Source organism: Andrena cerasifolii, chromosome 1 (assembly GCF_050908995.1).
Source record: "Andrena cerasifolii isolate SP2316 chromosome 1, iyAndCera1_principal, whole genome shotgun sequence".
Taxonomy (NCBI): domain Eukaryota; kingdom Metazoa; phylum Arthropoda; class Insecta; order Hymenoptera; family Andrenidae; genus Andrena; species Andrena cerasifolii.
Window position 1 is genome coordinate 25401460 of NC_135118.1, and position 19951 is coordinate 25421410.

Below are 19951 nucleotides of genomic sequence, written 5' to 3' on the forward strand. Positions count from 1 at the left end.
TTTTTACTCAAAAATATTTATCGATTTTTCTAGAAAAAATTCCCAAAGAAGCATGTTGTTTTGACCGTTCTAGGCAGGCTTCCTCCTTATTTCAATTATTAATTCCACTTAACATCAACAAGTCAACCTTTCCCTCTCTACATCCGAACCCTACCACTGAACTTCTCCACAGTTCTCCATAGTCAAATTAACGACAGTACTATCTACAGTAGAAATCTGGAGCGTTTCGGTAACACCATGCCGCCATAATCGTGAATTATTCAGAATCGACGTCGCGAGGGCGTTCGAACCTCGAGTTCGATGATATCTCGTGTAAATCCTTTGCATACCATCGATTATTGAACCCCGCGGAATTTATCCACCCCCATCGCCATTGTCATTAGACAAGCTCGTACTTCGTCTGGACAGACTTTATTGAATCCATTGCTGAATAACTGTCGTACATCTGAGCACCGTGTACACTGAACACTTACTTAAGCATAACTCACTTATACAAGCTAATTTCACGCAAATACAGCACATTTGTTTTTTTTTATAACATTTCTGGTCGCCAACGAGTTGAAAGGGAACCTTCGGTGCCGCTCACCTCTGTACAGTCACGCGAAGCTTATTCATACAAATTTCTTGGGACAGCCAGGACGCCGGCTCTTTCTAATAGCATCGTTGAAAAGACCGTTCGAAGCCACCTGGCTATACAATACGTATCGTTCTTTCTTCTAATCTCGCGGCGAAACATTAATCTTGAAATGCGTGATACCTATCTATGTACAGAACTGTGGATTATCGCGCAAGGTGTGGAACGTGTTCCGTTTCGATTGTCATCTCGAGATCGCGAGAATCGATCGGGCGAGGGCGGGGAGGGTGGAAAGCAACGCTTACTATTTACATCTCGTTAAAGATACGCATCTGCATTCTCGTAGACCCTTGCGATTTATTGCGAAGAAGATGATCGATTAGGTGGAAATTAGAAATTAAAATAGAAGATCGTACATTTATTCGAGTCGAGTGGACTAGAATAGGGAGACAGAAAGGGGGTAGGTATTTAAATAAGGAGCTGAATGGAGCCGGGCCGATTCGAACTGCAGTGAAATTCAGCTGAAACGGTTTGAATCGAATGAGCTGAATTTAAATCGACACAGTGAAGTAGATCCTCCGGATCCGTGTGAATTGAATCGAACCAAAGCAAGGGGGAGGAAATTTCATCTGAGTTTATAGAAAGCGATTTAATGTGAATTATTCTGGATCGGATGAAGTTGAACTTAAATCGAGCCGAGTCAAGTTGAAAATTGAATGGAAGCGATTGGAGCTGAACAGGATTAATCTAAGTAGGTGTACCGTGCTAAGTGGGACGTAATCGGATTGAAGCGTTCGCGTCGAAGCGGATCTAATGAAGCAGCTTCAGTCGCGTTCAAGCGCGTTCGAATCATCTCGATCGGGAGTTGTTCCCGTGACCGTTGGTCCCGTAGAGTTAGGTTTTGTTAACTGTCGATACTGCCATCTGTTTATGTGTTATCACTTCAAACGCTCTTCTCGGAGATGGTGCTCCTGATGCTTCTGTTGCTGTCCCTCCTCTGCAAGGTGCGCGCGTGCCTCTGAGCGCGCACGGGCGGCTCTCTGTCGCTGCCCACTCTCCTCAGGCTGGTGTCCCTCTCGATGCGAGCGTTCTTGGGGGGCGTCGGGCCCCGGATGTTCGTGTAGACCACGTAGACAGCTAGAATGCCCACGACGAACATTGCCACGCCGACTCCGCTCACCGTGCCGACCTGAAGTTTGTCCTCTGTCAGTTTACGCGGCAGTGACTTGTTCAATTGTTTTACAGAGACTACACAGTACAACAAATTTGGACTTTTTCTGGGACTTGTAACATTTAATAAGTGTTTCTTATAGGTTTTCGTGGCCTGAAAACGAATGCGCAAACTGTTTGTCGCTATCACCCTCAGTTTTTGAGAAATTCGATTTTGAAAGAAACTGCAAATTTTCAAATTTGAACATCTTTTGTGTTCAGACAGTTCAAATTATTCTGTGAACCCTCCCGGATACAACGATATAAGTTATTATTGCATTATGAACATTTAAATATGTTTAAACAACGATCAAAGGGAAAAGGATATCCGAAATGCACCAATTTTTGCAGATATCTTTCAATTTATTTCCGAAACTGAGGGTCTGGGATAAAATCTGATCATCCCACGCGATGCAGCAGACATTTTTCCTTCGAAAAGCGTCGACAGCAGTGGCGAGTATCGTTTTGTTTCGAAATTGTAGTGCAAGAAAAGAATTATTTTTTAGTGACTTTAGCACTGTAGCGTTTAAGCAAACTGTTAAACTGTATACAGCAATAAAAGATATTTGTAAAGAAGATTGAGCTGTGAAATGTAAATCCACAAACACTAAAAAGTAGAAATTAAAAAAATATGTGAAAAACAATTATGTCAAACGATTTTATTTAAAATGCACTAAAAATTAAATTGAAATGCACTAAAAACTAGAAAATAATTCTTTTCTTGTACTACAATTTTGATGGTGTTAATATCAGTTTAAATAAAATCGTGGGGCACCATGTGCAACCAGAAGTTGAAGTATTAATGTGATTCATGTCCTCTGATGAAATATCGTGCCCCAAGATTTTATTTAAAGTGAATTATTTAAAGTGATATTAACACCATCAAAATTGCAGTACAAGAAAAGAATTAGTTTTTAATGCATTTTTAATGAAATCGTTCAACATAAAATTTGTTTGTTATATTTTTACAGTTTTTCCGTTATGACGTGTAATATACGTGGAAGAAATCTACATCGTTTGGTGCGCAATTGATGCAAATAAAAGCGAGAGGCGTAATTATTGAAATGTCCTTTTTGTTAGTCATATAAGTTGATCCTTCCGTCATTTACGCCGATATGAAAATTATGTTTTCCTCTTTAGTACATTTTAATAAAAGCTGACTTTAAAAAAAAAATATTATAAAGTACTTTATGCTTTTTAATGAAAATATTGAATTCTCATCGGAACTGCGTATATGTGCAAAGTTCCAAGTCGATCGGATAAGCGGGTGAAAATTAGCTTACAAGATTTCACCCTGAGAAACTAACAAACTCAGAAGCGAAGGTAAATAAATAATATAAGCTAGTAATAATAAAACGATGGACTAACCATGGTCCACCACTCGCTGTTGTCCATTTCGGACACCAGAACCTGCGCGTCGTCGTCGTCCTCCTTGTGCAGCATCTTGATCTCCTTGGGGGTGGTGGCGCAGCCAGTTCGCGTCCCCTTTTCCTTAGTGATCAGCTTCTTGAACATATTCGGCATGTCGTCCTCATCATCGTCGCTCTCGTCATCGTCGTCCTTGTCGTCGTCGTCGTCGTCGTCGTCGTCGTCATCGTCGTCGTCGTCGTCCTTAGAGTCCGCACCCCCCCAGCGCAGCTTGGCTTTATTCTTCTGAACGGCCACTGTGCCCAGCGCCTGCAGCTCGGCGGCCTTTACTTTCATCGACAGATCGAGGGTCATCGGTGTCGACTGTGAGTCCTTTACGTAATCCGCCAGGACGTTCGACAGGACGTTGTTCCAGTCGACAGCGTTCACTTGGCTCTTGCACTTCTTCTTCTTGCTACTCACACAAATTACTATGACAAAATGACCTATCCCGAGTTTCCATTGAAAAACAACGGAACAGTGAGAATAATATCCATGTCGCGCTGGACGCGCTAATTGGTTCTACTAATTATCTATTAATTATCTGGCGGACAAAGCGATACTTGGCTTCGACTGCGGGTTCGATCGTTAAAGTGCCCTTCGATTAACCTAATTGCTTCCCGTTCGTTACCCAGGGGCGGATTTGGGATTTTTTGGGAGGGGAGGGGAGGGGGTGGCGCAGGGGCGAATCCAAGATTTTCTTGAGGAGGGGGGCGTATGTCTGAGAAATAAACCAGGGACCTTTCCCGATAATATTTTCCTGCTAAATGAAAAAGTGTTTTCTTTTTTAAATCAATTTATCATATTCTCTCATATTGCTAAGTTAAAATAAGTATTTTGCAAATTAAAATATGTATTTTGCAAATTAAAATATGTATTTTGCAAATTAAAATAGGTATTATGCAAATTAAAATAGGTATTTTGCAACTTAAAATAAGTATTTTGCAAATTAAAATAAGTATTTTGCAATTTAAAATAAGTATTTTGCAAATTAAAATAAGTATTTTGCAATTTAAAATAAGTATTTTGCAAATTAAAATAAGTATTTTGCAAGTTAAAATAAGTATTTTGCAAATTAAAATAAGTATTCTGCAAATTAAAATAAGTATTCTGCAAATTAAAATAAGTATTTTGCAAATTAAAATAAGTATTTTGCAAATTAAAATAAGTATTCTGTAAATTAAAGTAAGTATTTTGCAAATTAAAATAAGTATTTTGCAAATTAAAATAAGTATTTTGCAAATTAAAATAAGTATTTTGCAAATTAAAATAAGTATTTTACAAATTAAAATAAGTATTTTGCAAATTAAAATAAGTATTTTGCAAATTAAAATAAGTATTTTGCGAATTAAAATAAGTATTTTGCAATTTAAAATAAGTATTTTGCAATTTAAAATAAGTATTTTGCGAATTAAAATAAGTATTTTGCAAATTAAAATAAGTATTTTACAAATTAAAATAAGTATTTTGCAAATTCAAATAAGTATTTTGCAAATTAAAATAAGTATTTTGCGAATTAAAATAAGTATTTTGCAAATTAAAATAAGTATTTCTCCCTTGAGGGAGGGGCGCGCGCCCCTCGCGCCCCCCTCTGAATCCGCCACTGTCGTTACCGATTCGACCGCCTTGGTGTTCCAACAGGATTGCAGAGAAATTTTGCACCGCGGTGGTGTCGAAAGCTGGGAAATGTTCGAAAACGCCAGGTTAATCGGCCGCGTATCAACTTAGATCCCTTTCACGACTACGTTATTCCCGCGTCTTGCAATCGAGCAGCTTTTGCTTTCCAAGGAGTTAGCGATCCGATGCTTCCATCGTGATGCAAACGCTGGGGTCATCTCAATTATCTGACCTCCTAGCTTGCCACACGGTTGCTGCAACGCCGTTGCAGCTTTCCACGGATTTCAGTGATTAATGTAGTGGTTAAACAGTTATGCTCACCACAACGTGTCCAACGCTTTCACGTAGACCTTTATGGCACCCTCGAGCCACCTGACTTCCCGCAGGTCCTCGGCGTCGTATATTCCACTGTCCTTGCTGGACCACCATTTTGATTTCTCCACTCTCGCCTCCAAGCCCGCGAACTCGTTCCTGCCGCAAACCAATCGCTGATCAGGCTCCGGGAATTATTCTCGCGTGGGATACGAAACCGTTTCGATAAGCAGACAGATCCGGCGTTGTAAATGGAAACTTAAAGGCACAGAAGGGGAAATGGAGAAGTTGAAATGGAGTTTGCATGAGAAATTCGGAAGAGGAGTGGCAAACAAACATGTTCTTGATGGGTTGGTAGCGATGCTTCGATACTAGATCACCTGACTAACCCCCAAACTTGTCACTCGACGTATTCCCATTTGAGCATGCGCGTTGAAGATGTTAGTATCGATTGGGGATACTCTCAATCCACTTTGTTTCATTTTGTACTGGTGATTTTAGACACCCCTTATTGTATCAGTCAAAACTTGATTGGTGTAGGTATTATTCGATAGAGGTATGTGTAATAAAATGAAAATAGGCATGCTATCTGAAATCTGTTAATAAAACCTACAAAGCATTTTGGCTATTCTAAAGTTTTCAGTTATCTCTAGTTTGTTTTACAGGGACTGTCGTAATATTATTGAAAACATAATTAACTTTGATGCTATCGAAAAGAGAAACTTCTAATTAGTCGGTTGGTGGTGATCGAACGAAGCGATTTGTAATACAGAATGCGTTTTGCTAAGATAATCGCAAAAGACGTTCCAACGGGTGGATTTGCAATTGTAACGGTTGATAATGGAATGACGGTATGGCAGGTATGTGCTAATGAACTCGGTTATCGCGTGTATCTTTTGCGTGCGTAAACGATATTTCTATTGCGATCGATAGCGTACAACAGCTAATTGCACGATTATATCTGCTTTCATGAATAATAATCGTTTTGCTTAATGAGCATGTTCAATTTAAACGCGCTAGGCGTTACGCGCGGATGTATACAAACACGCGAATGCAAATGTTACAATTTTTTTCTCTTCTTTTTTAGAACGTGTCTGATTTCCAATCATTAATATACTTCTACCTGTTCGTTAATACGGAGTAAAAACAGTGACAGTGTAGGTATCACAGAGTATTACGTTCTTTTTAACGATATATATTCAGCACTCCCACCTGCTAATAATATGTTCGCAGTTCGCCTTGGTGGATCGAATTTATTATGTTCTCGAGCAGTTGGATTTGAATGTGGAGGATGTAGCGATACGTCCTTTTGAAATTGAAGGAAATGACGCCTTGCTACGCTATGTCCATAATAGGAATTTGTAGATCGAATGCTGATGAGACAAATCCACGCTGACAGGACATGACGTAATATTACGTCCTTTCCAAAATTAAAAAATCAACACTACGCACTAATATATTCACAGTCCCTCTTTGTGAATCGAATTCTATTATCTTCTTGATTAACTAGATTTGAATGTCGATGACGTATTATTACGTCCTTTCGAAATTGAAGGAAATGACGCCTTGCTACGCTATGTCCATAATAGGAATTTGTAGATCGAATGCTGGTGAGACGAATCCACGCTGACAGGACATGACGTAATATTACGTCCTTTCCAAATTTGAAAAATCAACACTCTACGTACTAATGTATTCACAGTCCCTCTTTGTGAATCGAATTCTATTATCTTCTAGATTAACTAGATTCGAATGTTGATGACGTATTATTACGTCCTTTCGAAATTAAAGGAAATTACGCCTCGGTACGCTGTCTATAATAGGAATTTGTAGATCGAATCCTGGTGAGACGAATCCACGCTGACAGGGCATGACGTAATATTACGTCCTTTCCAAATTTGAAAAATCAACACTCTACGCACTAATATATTCACAGTCCCTCTTTGTGAATCGAATTCTATTATCTTCTAGATTAACTAGATTTGAATGTTGATGACGTATTATTACGTCCTTTCGAAATTGAAGGAAATTACGCCTTGGTACGCTATGTCCATAATAGGAATTTGTAGATCGAATGCTGGTGAGATGAATCCACGCTGACAGGACATGACGTAATATTACGTCCTTTCCAAATTTGAAAAATCAACACTCTACGTACTAATATATTCACAATCCCTTTTTGTGAATCGAATTCTATTATCTTCTTGATTAACTAGATTTGAATGTTGATGACGTATTATTACGTCCTTTCGATATCGAAGGAAATGACGCCCTGGTACGCTATGTCCATAATAGGAATTTGTAGATCGAATCCTGGTGAGACGAATCCACGCTGACAGGGCATGACGTAATATTACGTCCTTTCCAAATTTGAAAAATCAACACTCTACGTACTAATATATTCACAGTCGAACTTATTAGACCGCATTTTACTGACATAAGTTCTCCATTCTGCAGCATTGCTCACGAATCGCGTAATATTATGATCTTTTAAATTACACTCAATACCATATCGACGTACTAATACGTCCACATTCGTCGATTGAGTATCACGTACTACTATGTTCTTTCTAAATTACAGTTTTCAAACATCAGCGTACTAATTCGTTCCTGATCAGCTACCCTCCATCACCTAATACCTAATAAAGTGTCAGATCAGTTAACATTGATAGTAAATCTCGTACACGGTACTACGTGTTCCATAAACATTTACGAGATTCCAGTTCCGTACTGCTACGTTCAAATATCAAGTTATACAATAGTTGCTACCTAATTAAAATGTCTATAACCAGCTGTAACGTACTACTAAGTTGCTTGAGACGGTTTGAGCCATCATGCGAACATATCGCGTCTCATTGGGTTCTAGTAATTAATCATACAATGACACAGAAATCATACGGCTTGATTGAATTTCAGTAAATCATACATTACTTTGTTGCGCCAGGGAAAGACAGCTGGCACAATTCCAGCTGACTTCGAATTCAGCTTTTACTTAATTATTTTACGCGCCGCAGCGTTTGCAATTTGCTCACTTCGTCGGAACGCGTCAGACGAGGTAACTGCATTTTTGTTGCTGCGTCGCACTGTGTATTCTGCCGATTTCGTTGCGCTTTGTGTAATTGATAAAGGCGAATGATAAATAGTCAACTAGCTACCTATGTTACAACGCTTCATAACTTATTCAAACCCGTCGAAAACATTTCAGTTTAACAAATATTAGGAGTTTGCAAAGGTTTCCGTTGTTTCCTAACTTTTATTTATTTAACACACAGAATTGGTACAATATTTCTTACTGGAAATATTTTCCCTTGCTTTTTGTAACATTCCTCCATCTCTCGGGCCAAAGATGGATTCCTTGTTGAAAGAATTCCTCACTTTTGGAGGTGATCCAAACTTTGGAGGCGACGAAAACTTTTGCGAACATTACACTCTTTGCTAACTTTCTTTGCATTTCAAGCACTGCATCATTTTTCCACATAAACAATGTATTATCTAGGAATTTGGGTTATTTTGTTTCCTATTTCTTATATTCTTAAAATCGAATAGTACTTTCTATTCAAAGTAGCAGTTCCTATTGCAAGTTTAGCCTATTGAAATTTCAGTGCAGTACAATAAAAGTTTCACTTGCAAATTACAAAAGAAGCATACGAGTTTCGAGCCAGATATCTGGTTCAAATTTTGCACGCAATGAAGTAGTGAACAGCATGTACAATGCATGTGTTATACGCAAAAATTACCCAGATTAAAATCTCGCGAGAAAATTGACTCCAAAGGGAGAAAGTTGAGTCTTTCACACTCGCAACGCATTGATTTTTATGCAAAACTAACCAGAGCATAATAATTTCTAGCATACCGTAAACTGGCGGGAATATGATAAAATCTGCAACTGAAAAAAATTTCTGATCAATTCCTCCAATACATTTAACTATACGTAGTAGGGTGGTACGTATTTCACCCCCAAATTCTTTTTTTAAATCTTTTTCACGGGGCCCGGTGCCAATGTGTTCATCCTTACGAGTCAGTAATATGGTATTTATTTGATTTTTTTCAGTTACTTATTGGGGGTTGCCACCAGGCATTGAATGTTGTATTTTTAAGAGAAAAATACAATTTTCTTTTCGACGTATTATATTTTTCAACGCACATTTACTTAACACTGGAATATTATTATACAGTAAATTTGTGAACCAGCAACTTTTGAAAATAGCCAGAGACCAGAAGCAACGGTTATCGTTTAAATTTTTTCGAAAAAAATCATTGAGAAAAAGTTAATTTTTATTCAAATGGAAGTTACTCTTCATTAAATACTGTATAAATTTTCCGAAAAATGAAGTGATTGAAAAATATTAAGATTGATCTGTTTTGGTTAGTGGTAACCATTATTGTCAACGGAAATATTTTTTGGTCACCAATGGTTATTCGTAACCAAAAAGTTAAATGATTAACGTTATAAATCACCTTAGTTTACAGAATAAAAAAAAAATGTAGCAACATTTCCCAGCGTGGATATTGTTTCCCTCAGACTACATTGCTTATAAATTCAGAGTGATTACCGAGCGTCACGCTCTCTTTAATTTGATTTCCTACAATTGATCCGCTCCATGCAAAGACATTTTTAGCATAGAATAATAAGAAGTGGCCTAGATCGATATCTAAAATCGCGGCCCCGAATGGGACTCCGACCTCTGTCGCAACCTTGCATCACACCGCGCAGTTTCAGTTTTCGCGGTGTGGAGAAAAAACGGAGCAATCTCGACGGTGTATTACAGCCGAGCAGGAAACCACTGACTCACCGGTCCCGTCTACCACCAATTTTTCCCCTCCCCAGTGTTTTTTGCACCCCTCCCCCAGCATCGTCCTGAAAGTGGAACTTCCAATTCACATCGATATTTATGACCGCGCTCGTTTTGCGACCGCGAGCTCATTGTAGTTTACACAACACCTGGTGCGTTTTCTATTTTGCATTCGCCACGTGAGTCACGCGTCGGTCGAGCAGGATAGGCGTCTAATTGTCTCGAGGATGACGGGGGAGGCTGCAAAAGAGGCATTGTATCGCTAGACGAGAGTTGCGCAACGATCCCTGTACGGGATCCCTCGAGCACCGTTATTGATCGACGAGATCGAGCGATGATTCCTATCGGATTCATTCGATCAGTGTTTCTCAACTTGGGTCGAGGAAAATGGTGTTTGAGTGGTTGCTTGGTGAGTGGGATTCAGGAGTTCTTTAAATTGGGGGGCTGTGGGTTGGAAATAGGTGGGTAGTGATCAGTGCGACTCGGAGGGATATTAGATTAACCCCTAACCGGTTACGTGGAGTCTGGAAGAATTATTTTTCCTATACTTTCCTTCTTTTCATGAAGGCAACTTTCAGCGTTTTTGAAGAAAACATGCAGAAGTATCTTGTCCAATATGCAATACAGTTACTAGTAACTCCAGTATAGGTAAAAAATAAATTAGGTTTGACAATGTCAAATTATTAAAGAGGAGTGTGTGATACTCCACGTCGCCGTTTATGCCACAAAGTGGGACGTCACTGGTTAATGGTTAAGGGGAGGTTCCGGTCTAAAAGTCGATTTTTTTTTTATTTCATTTTTCGAATGTTCAATCTTTTAGGAATGCGTGTTTAAAAGGATTTGTTGAAAATCATTAAATTCCCGAAGTTATAGGCATTTGAGTAACGGCAAATGCGTAGGTAACACCCGGCCACTCGGCACTCTCGTAAAACTTCAAATGCGTTTTTCTCGAAACAGTGTTCTCAAAACGGTGGGACCTGTATCTCCAAAAATTATTATCCGATTCGACTGAAACTTTTTTTATTTTGAAAAATATACTTCTGGCTAGGGGAGAATCAGAAAAATTACAGAAAATTTATAATTTTCTAAGGCGTTGAAAGGATGAAAACCATAGGGAAAAAGAGATTTCAAACTTCAAGTGTCGTTGTTTTCTAAAAAAAATGTCATTTTTGTATTTTTTTCTGGTTTCCCCCCTAGCCAGAAGTATATTCTTCAAAATAAGAAAAGTTTCAGTCGAATCGGAAAATAACTTTTGGAGATACAGGTCCCCCCGATTTGGATGAAGTTTTTGACGCCTTAACTTGAACGACTTACCAATGTCGTCTGTAATGATTAATTATACAACAAAAAATATATTTCTATAACCTAAGACATCCTTAATACAATGCAAAAAGTCCCATTAAATTATATATAGTAGTTTTCCTTTAATTAATTCCTAAAGATCACCTATTTTTGGGGGCTCTAGACCGGAACCTCCCCTTAATGTGCCAGCATATTGGGAGCGAAGCTGGAGAGGAACTAGCTTCTGTACAGTCTTCTTCCCATATGAGGAATGGCTAGAAAGTAATCACTTCGTTAAACCCCTAATTCGAGGCATCAACTCAAGCACCATTTTTAATACACACTGCTAAACTTTCCTTTCTTTTGTAGTTCCTTAAAGAAGCCCCTGAAAAGTAATATTTTCTTCCCCACATCGAGATAAGTGTCTACTCACACTTCCTGCTTATCTAGGTTCCTTTAGATCCCTAATTCCAGAAATCATTAATCCCAAGTACAATTTTTAATACATGCCACTGAAACTTTCCTTTCTCCCCGACTTTTGCTGTCAAGAACTACAAAGGCCTCGAAAAGAAATATGTTCTTCCCATATCGAAATGAGAGTATTCTAAAACTTCACTTCGAAACTCCTTTGACTCGCAATGACCATTTCCTGCCTATTCAAATTCCTATAGGTGTCCAATTCCAGAGACGATTAATTCCAATCAAAGTACATTTCCACTATCTACGCTTCTCCTTCCCCACACAGACACCTTTCATCCCCCCATAAATTCCTACGTAATCTTCCCTTCTCCACCAATAATTGCAATCGTAATTGACCGATTGCAGGGTGCTCCCATTGTCTGTGGGATAAGCTCCAAAAATGGAAGCCCCAAGATCGACGTGGCAGACGATTGCCACTCAGGATTCCCAGGAATCGCTTGTCGGGCTTAATCTAACGACAACGGCTCGGAATCGTGGCATTTAAGGGCCCAGACGAAAACGACAGAGATTTTTCTAGACATCCTAACGATTCGATGATGTCTACGTGGACGTAAAGGACGGTTCCATAGTTGACGAGGGTTGAATTGTAAGACCGAAAGGGTGTCAACCCCTAAGTGACTTTCAACCGTCTTGGTATGGTCAAACGGTGGTGCACTCTGCAAGTTCGAGTTTAAATGTACCAAATTATATTACAAAAGCTCTTACAAATACTTTTTTAAATTTACAAAATATAACTGGTTGTGTGGAGAAGAATTCACTATGTAATTCACAGATTAATTTCAAGTGTGCAGTTTTAAAATTAGCCACGGTATGATGTACAGGGGCGGATTAGACCTTCAGAGGCCCTAAGCACGTAAAAGATTTTGAGACCCCCTTGTACAGGGTTATCACTTCAATTAAATTTACGATTTCTTAGGGATTTACCATTATTTCACTAAAAAGTGTTCGCAGCAAAATTTAGATTTTAACATTCAGAGAATTTCTTTGCTTTTACTTATCCAAGTGGTACTGCTCGAACCGTGAGATTGGAGTGTCTTGTAGCGATGTGGTAATAAAGAAAAGAGTTTCTCCTAACGAGTTAAGCTTCGAAGTAAGGGGTGTAGAATATTCAGTGTTAATGTAATTTACCATTAACCCTTTAGCGCCGGCACCTAGATCCCGTCGTAAGAAAATATCCTGTTTTATTTCGGAGCCAATGAGCTCATTCTAAATGCGCGAAACGGGTTCCTTCTTAAATGACTGGGAGTATAGATAGCTTTTTGATTGCAAAAGTGTTTCGAGAAGAAATGCATGTAAAAACTAATTTTAATTATAATTTATTGCCCCTCGCACTCTGGATTTCTTTCAGAAAGGCATTGGTGCACTTATTTCGCGTTGGGAGAAGTGTATTGGAGTCGATGGTGACTATTTCGATTGATGAAATACGTATTAGGTTTGTCAAGGAAAAATTTAAATTAAAAAGTCGTACAATTAATACGTACAGTGGCGGGCGAAAGAAAGTTTTCAACTTTTAAAATCCCATAACTTTTTTAAAATTGCTTCAAACGACATGAGTTTTTTTTTAAGCTAGATAGACAGTTTAAATTAAAAAATCAGAAACTGCCATTTCATTAGCAGCAACCTAATAGTTCATGCACCTTCCTTTAGGTCCATCGTTCCCTAGATCACGACTTCTGTCCTGGTCGGGTGCCCTTCGAGATGCAGGCGTTCGGGGGCAGCAGGGTGTGGAACAGGAATGGCAAAGGGAGACAGGGACGGGGTGCGCAAGAAACAGTAAGTAGTGTGGCGTGTTTTTGCGTTATCGGGGGATCAGATCGCTGGCTCGATTTCACGACGAAAGCGGTTACACGCGGGAACCACTAATACTCTATTAGCATTTCTAACTGTACGTAATTAATTCGGTGGTCACAGTCCAGTAAAGCTGCTTCCACGAGGCTCGAGCTTACAGTCTCTCTTATATATTACGTAGGCACTTTTTATGGTCTTCTGGCGAGAATTGCGCATTTTTTGTATTGGCGAAAATTTATGTGGATAGTTTTTTAACGAGTGGTTAATTCAAGAACACTGATTGAATATAAATCACTTTATTGGCTGAGTGGTTTGGCTTTGTGAAGTGTATGACGGTCGAGTCGAATTTTGAGAAATCTTGTGTGACGTTTCTTGAAGTACAAATATCGCAGGAAGATAATTTTGGAAGATTGAGGGGCGTAATTATGTTCGATGATCTAATAATATTATTTTGGTCGTAGCCGTGGAATTGGGTTCGGTTTCGTAAATTTTGTGTCTGTGGCTTTTGAGGTGCATGGATTTTATTTAGGTAGCAGGATTTGAGATGTAGGCGCAGCTTGAGTTTAGATTCCGATAAAAAGTACTGAGTAGGGGTTTCAGTCTCTTACCTGGCGTCTTCCAGGAGGAGGATACTGTTCGTCGAGTTGACGTGGTTCAAGTGTTCCTCGAGTCGTCCTTCGCTGACGACCAGAACGGTTGAATTTATTGGTTTGCTGAAGAATCCCTCCTCAGGCTTGCCGATATGCACGATGTGCGTCGTCAAATCTGGGAACGAATGGCGAACGAGATATTCGTGTCCCTCACTAGCGATTCTAATCTACATACTTCGGTCTGTTTCAACAGAGACTCCGATTCCTACAGGAAAATTAGTCTTGACCTCGGGACGTTATTTTCTTCGCGAAATTTACAATCAAGTCCGATCAGTTTCTTTTTCCTCCTTTTGCTATTCTTCAACACATATTAACCCAGTGTTGATAAGGTGGGGGAAATGTAAGAAGAGTAGTAAGGTAGAGTCCCACAGACCCCGCAAATAATTTAGTGCATTATAGAAAGGCATATATTTAATTAAATTTTTATTACCCAAAAACACTTAACTAATTAAACATCTTTAATTTTCAACAAAAGTATACTCTTCCTGGCTTGTATAATGAACAAATTAAATAACGCTGCCACGTGTTGTTAAAAGGTTATACTCGATTTAAAATTGGGGTCTGTGAAACCCCTCATTACCAACGCCGGGTTAATAACGTTGACCTGATATTCAATTTTAGCAATTCAAGCATGAATATTCCAACGATCGAGTCGTTAAGTATCTCGTAGAATGTGACTTGTTATCCAAGACTCTGCATAAATTATTAAATAAAATATAAATATACCGAGCGACAGTGCGGTTTCAGCGCGATAAGGCGAGTATTCATGACAGTGCTGGAAACGAGTTTCAAACCTCCCGCCTGCGAACCATCTGGCAAGCCTCCAATCCACTCGTTATCCCCACAGGATTCGCGCTATGGGGTACAGGAGGGGGATAGCCCCGCCCATTTCCATCTCGCGCCTGCGAATGCGCACTGCGGACCTCACTGTCGCTCGGTTTACTCGCACACTTGCCTTCAAGAGGAAGAAACAACCCTTAATAGCCAGGGGGCGGATTTTGAGATTTGGAGCCCCTAGGTTAACTAGCGTCTGCCACCCTTCCCGTGAAATATTATCAAATTTAGCAATTTGAAAGAGTTGAGGAAATTTGAAAATTAATTCAGTGTGACAACTCACATATGCGCTATTGCTAATTTGTTAGATGAATGGAAAGTGAACTTCTTTTAAAGTTATTCTCCAATTTCTGTCGCACGAAATTTGCCACACTAGGCTGCAGCCTACTTAGCCTATTTACAAATCCGCCCCTGCTAATTGCAGTCGATAAAGCAGTCAATGTACCGTCTTCGTCGTCATCGTGGACCAAAACGCAGAGGCCCTTCTGAATAGCCGCCATCGTTAGCTTTTTGGCGATGTTTTGCGTGTCGTCCTCGCCCTCCTCGTCGGCGTCCACCACCAGCGTGAAGGACTTCCACTTCAGTTCCTCGATCACTTTTAGCAGCCCCTGAAACGGGAAACCAGTGTCGTCTGAACGCAGTCAATTTTGAATGAGTGTCTTCAGTTTTTTGAGGTGTCAATAATGTCCTCGAGCCAGAGTTGGGCATTAAGTAGATAAAAAATAATTTAAGTAACGGATGAGATAAAAGTTACTTTAACTTCAGATTATTTGACGAATAAAATTAGTCTTTTTATTCTATGAATAAAATTAGTTTTTTTATTCGATGAATAAAATTAGTTTTTTTTATTCGAGTGTTTCAGCGTCACTTTAACATTGACTGTAACTTTAACTTTTAATTTATACTTTAACTCTAACTTTAACTCTAACTCTAACTCTAACTCTAACTCTAACTCTAACTCTAACTCTAACTCTAACTCTAACTCTAGCTTTAGCTTTAACTTTAACTTTAACTTTAACTTTAACTTTAACTTTAACTTTAACTTTAACTTTAACTTTAACTTTAACTTTAACTTTAACTTTAACTTTAACTTTAACTTTAACTTTAACTTTAACTTTAACTCTAATTCTAGCTTTAACTTTAACTCTAATTCTAGCTTTAACTTTAACTTTAACTTTATTCGACGTTAAATAATTTAATTTCTGTCGGAATAATATTTGTGGAATAATTTTCTTAACTTTTATTCATTATTCGAAATTTTATTTAAATAATAAATTTGCCCCTCGCTGTCTCGAGCATCCAAGTTACTGAATGTGTTTTTTTTGGAACTTATTAAAGGAACGTAATAGCGAGGAGATATTTGGAGAGTCAGCCTACGTAGTATTGAGGTTTTGGAGGCTGATATTTGGAGGCAATATTTATGTGAATGGTTACCTGAATCAGATAAGAATCAGATTCCTTGGCGAGGTGATGCAGGTACGGAGAGTCCGAATCCCGTCTGATAATATGTGGCACTTTCAGCACTGACGTGATCTTCTGTACGGCTTCCGCATTTGCCGCAGTGTCTGGGCCGATAATTCCTGCAGAACGAGCACGATTCGGTGGAGAGAGAAAAATATACGTGTAGAATTTGTATCAGAAGACTGTTACATAATCGAATAAACGAAGGGAACTTGAATATTGGATTGACTTATGGAAGCCGAGTCACTGAATAAAGTTCCTTAAGTATTTTTTAAGACTCCTAGACAAGTAAGAAGGCATTCAAGCACTAACTCCAAAGTGGAACACTAAATAATACACTCTTAATTCATAAAGAGCAAACTAGATTAGAATCTCCAAGCTAATTCATAAAAAAATTAGTACAATTTAGAACCTTTAGCATGAAGGGCAAGTCCTCATCGATTACTCCTGTGAAACCACACTACACATGTGCCACACGCGATACGCAGAACATAAATTATCTTAAAAAATCCCTGCCCCTGGAAATCAACCCCTTTGGGGTGCCTCAACTCTGTCGTATGCCATTGCACTCTTAAGAATTTGATTTAAGGCGCAATGCCACGATGACAGGCCAAAAGTGATAACTTTTGGATGTGATAGGATACATTTGCAGATGATTTTGAAGAAACTCGTGAACTTTATTAAAAATGTAACATAAGGTCCTCGCGATATCTATAAAAGAGAACAATTTTTTTTTTTATACAAATACGTATTCGACAATGCAACAAATCTGAACACAATTTTTTTTATTCTTTTTTATACATATCACAAGCACCTTATGTTACATTTTTAATAAAGTTTATGAATTTCTTTAAAATCACCTCTAAAATTTACACTGTTCTCTTCAATTACCTACTCTCCATCTGCAATTTTCTTTTCAAGATTTACACTTTCCAGATTCATTCCCAGATTTTCTACTTTCTTCTATCATTTTTTTTAAACCAGCACTATATCCACTAAATGAATCCTATCAGAAACATCAGCTGTGTAATTATGTATCACAGAAGTGTCCCCTGCGAAAAGGCCTTTCGTGTGTCGAACGTTTCGCATATTTCAAGGAGTCAGCAATAGGATCAAAGGAAACCACGAGTCGCGACAATTTGTCAGCTCCAGCCTCTAGGGAGCTGTGAGGCGTTCGGTATCTCTATTCCCTAGCTTCCTCCTTGCCTGAGAAAATCCCGTGATCGATGTTCAAAGTTGCTTAGCAAACGTTTACCTAAGTAGTAAGGCGGCTGCAAACAGTTCGTGTCCGCCCCGATGAGAGCCTTCATCGCTGCTTTCAGAGAGCCGGCTATGCTGCCGCACGTGTCCACTACAGTCAATTCTGCGAAAAGTACAAAGGATCATGACCATCTACTACATGTCCTCGTGCTGTTAAACCTTAAAAAGGACATTTTCGTTCCAGTGTCAATTCATCAAACTTAACGGAGCCACGAGGCGTACGTATCGTTGCGAGCAGGTGACGCGTGGTGCCTCTTTTATTATCATTTGCCATATAATAAAGAAAAAGAAAGAAGAAGAAATGGAAAGGCTAAAAATAATAGAAGTCTATCTCTTCGTGTGAAAATTTGACGAAATACTAAATATGAAATGTTCTTCTATTTGATATTATTTTCATTGCAATTTTCCACGCGAAGAGGTGAAAATTAGAGACTTCTAAATATTTAAATATCTGTTCAATTTCACGAAAGGAATCGTCACTGACAGTGGTCGCGGTTGCTCCCCCTAAAGAAACAAGAAGAAATGGAAAAGCTAAAAATTATAGAAATCTATCTCTTCGTGTGAAAATTTGACGAAATACTAAATATGAAATGTTCTTCTATTTGATATTATTTTAAATGTCTCGTTGGTGTAAAACTGTAAGGAAAAAGTCCAAATAAATTGAATAAGAGGATTACGTTCATTAGTCTAATGAAAATAATTAAGTTACTGAATATATTTTTATTTGTCAGTAGTTCGAATTCTTTAAACATGAACTTATTTAATAATACTCATATTATATTAATTCGTGATGTTAAGTATCAATATTTGTATGATAGAATTATTATGGGAATTACTAATCTGATTAAATTTAATGATAAGAGTGTTCTAGTTGATGGATCAACGATTGAGAATAAGTTTGTCATCATTTTAATTCAATTGATTAGATTTTTTTTTTGAGTTGATAAAGTTGTATTTGTGATACTATTTTCATTGCAATTCTCCACGCGAAGAGGTGAAAATTAGAGGCTTCTAAATATCTAAATATCAGTTCAATTTCACGAAAGAAATGGCCACCGACATGGGTTGCGATTGCTCCCCCTTGGTGGACATTTCCCTGAAAATTCTCCACGCAACAGAAAGAAGGCGAAGGTGAAAGAATCTGAATTATATACCGATATCATATCCAGCAGACTTGTTATTGTGCATTTCAGCGAGCAGCCTGGCGGCTTCGTAGAGCAGTACGCCTCTGGCGGACAGCTTCCTGCAGGATAGATCGTCGTGGATGCTCGTAAGCAGCGAGATCTGCGCGTGACTACCGCATTCCGTGCGCCCGCCGCAGGTGCACGCGCATATGATAGAGATAAAGACCAGAAACGCTCGTAGATTGCCCATCGCAGGATACCGATCGCCTCTGGACCCTCTGTCTATCCTCTCGCCTCTTCCCTATTCCGCGCCTCCGAGGTCTCTACCTCTGCTCCTCCCCTCTGCCTCCGGCGGCTGGCTTCTTCGTTCTCCACTGCTTCTCGATTCATGAAACCGTCGCAACGGCCTCCTCGCGTCCACCTCGACGACACCGAGTTGGGTTAACGCGCGCTGACAGCCGAAGCGGAGCACCCAGCTGCCCTCGCAACCCCTGTCGATCACCTTCCCTCGTCTCCCAACCTCCTCTCCTCCCTCTTCTTTCACTCAACTTCTCACTGGACAGAGGCGAACGCGGGTGTCGCGACGCGTCGCGCTCTCGTACGTGGGGGGACACGAATCGTCTGGCCAAACGCGTCGGGGAACCGCGGTTGGTCGCCGTGGCCTCTTCGTCGGGTGTTTCGCCTCGCACTGCGGACCTTGGTATTGAAAAGCGGATGCTTTATAAGGAAGCCACTGCGACATGTATTATGCGAATTTCTAGGGTTTTAGGCCTGATCGACCGAGCGTCAGGCGTTCTCAAGGCGACCTTGTTGCGTCTCCTCGGTAGTACGTACGCTGGGCTGCGTTCCTCGGGGCTATAATCGCCGTTTGCAGCTGGAACGATCGAGTCGTCGATGTTACAGAAATCGAGGCTGGTTTGATCGAGGGGAGGGATGGTTGGAGGTTGCGGAGGGTTGAATGCTGGAGGAGAACTTGTTCCAGGGGTGTCTGATGGATAGGGGGTGGAAGAATATTGAATTCGATCTGTGGGGGTTCAGAGCTGGGTGGGAAAAAGGGGAAGTGTGATGGTAATAGGTAGTGGTTCCTCGAGGTTGAATTTTTGTAACGTGAGAACCCCTCTTAATCGAACAGTAATCTCGTTAGCATTGCAAGTATTGGCC

The 19951-nt window shown here is 39.5% G+C and overlaps 1 protein-coding gene across 1 annotated transcript; it reads right to left on the bottom strand.

Moving 5' to 3' along the window:
• Positions 1 to 395: 395 nt before the first annotated feature.
• LOC143371706 (uncharacterized) lies at positions 396 to 19492 on the bottom strand. Its single transcript, XM_076817167.1, has 8 exons — positions 18821 to 19492; positions 17662 to 17769; positions 16380 to 16525; positions 15391 to 15553; positions 14070 to 14226; positions 5129 to 5278; positions 3152 to 3605; positions 396 to 1763 (listed from the first exon to the last, which is right to left on the bottom strand). The coding sequence occupies exons 1-8, from the start codon at positions 19038 to 19040 to the stop codon at positions 1518 to 1520; spliced, it is 1644 nt and encodes a 547-aa protein (XP_076673282.1). The 5' UTR covers positions 19041 to 19492; the 3' UTR covers positions 396 to 1517.
• Positions 19493 to 19951: the final 459 nt, after the last annotated feature.

Coding starts and splice junctions, on each gene's coding strand:
- LOC143371706 (XM_076817167.1), bottom strand. CDS start 19,040: ATGGGCAATCTACGAGCGTTTCTGGTCTTTATCTCTATCATATGCGCG. Junction 16,526..17,661: donor GCAGCCGCCTTACTACTTAG/GTAAACGTTTGC, acceptor CTCGTTCTGCAG/GAATTATCGGCCCAGACACT. Junction 14,227..15,390: donor CCACGATGACGACGAAGACG/GTACATTGACTG, acceptor ATTCGTTCCCAG/ATTTGACGACGCACATCGTG.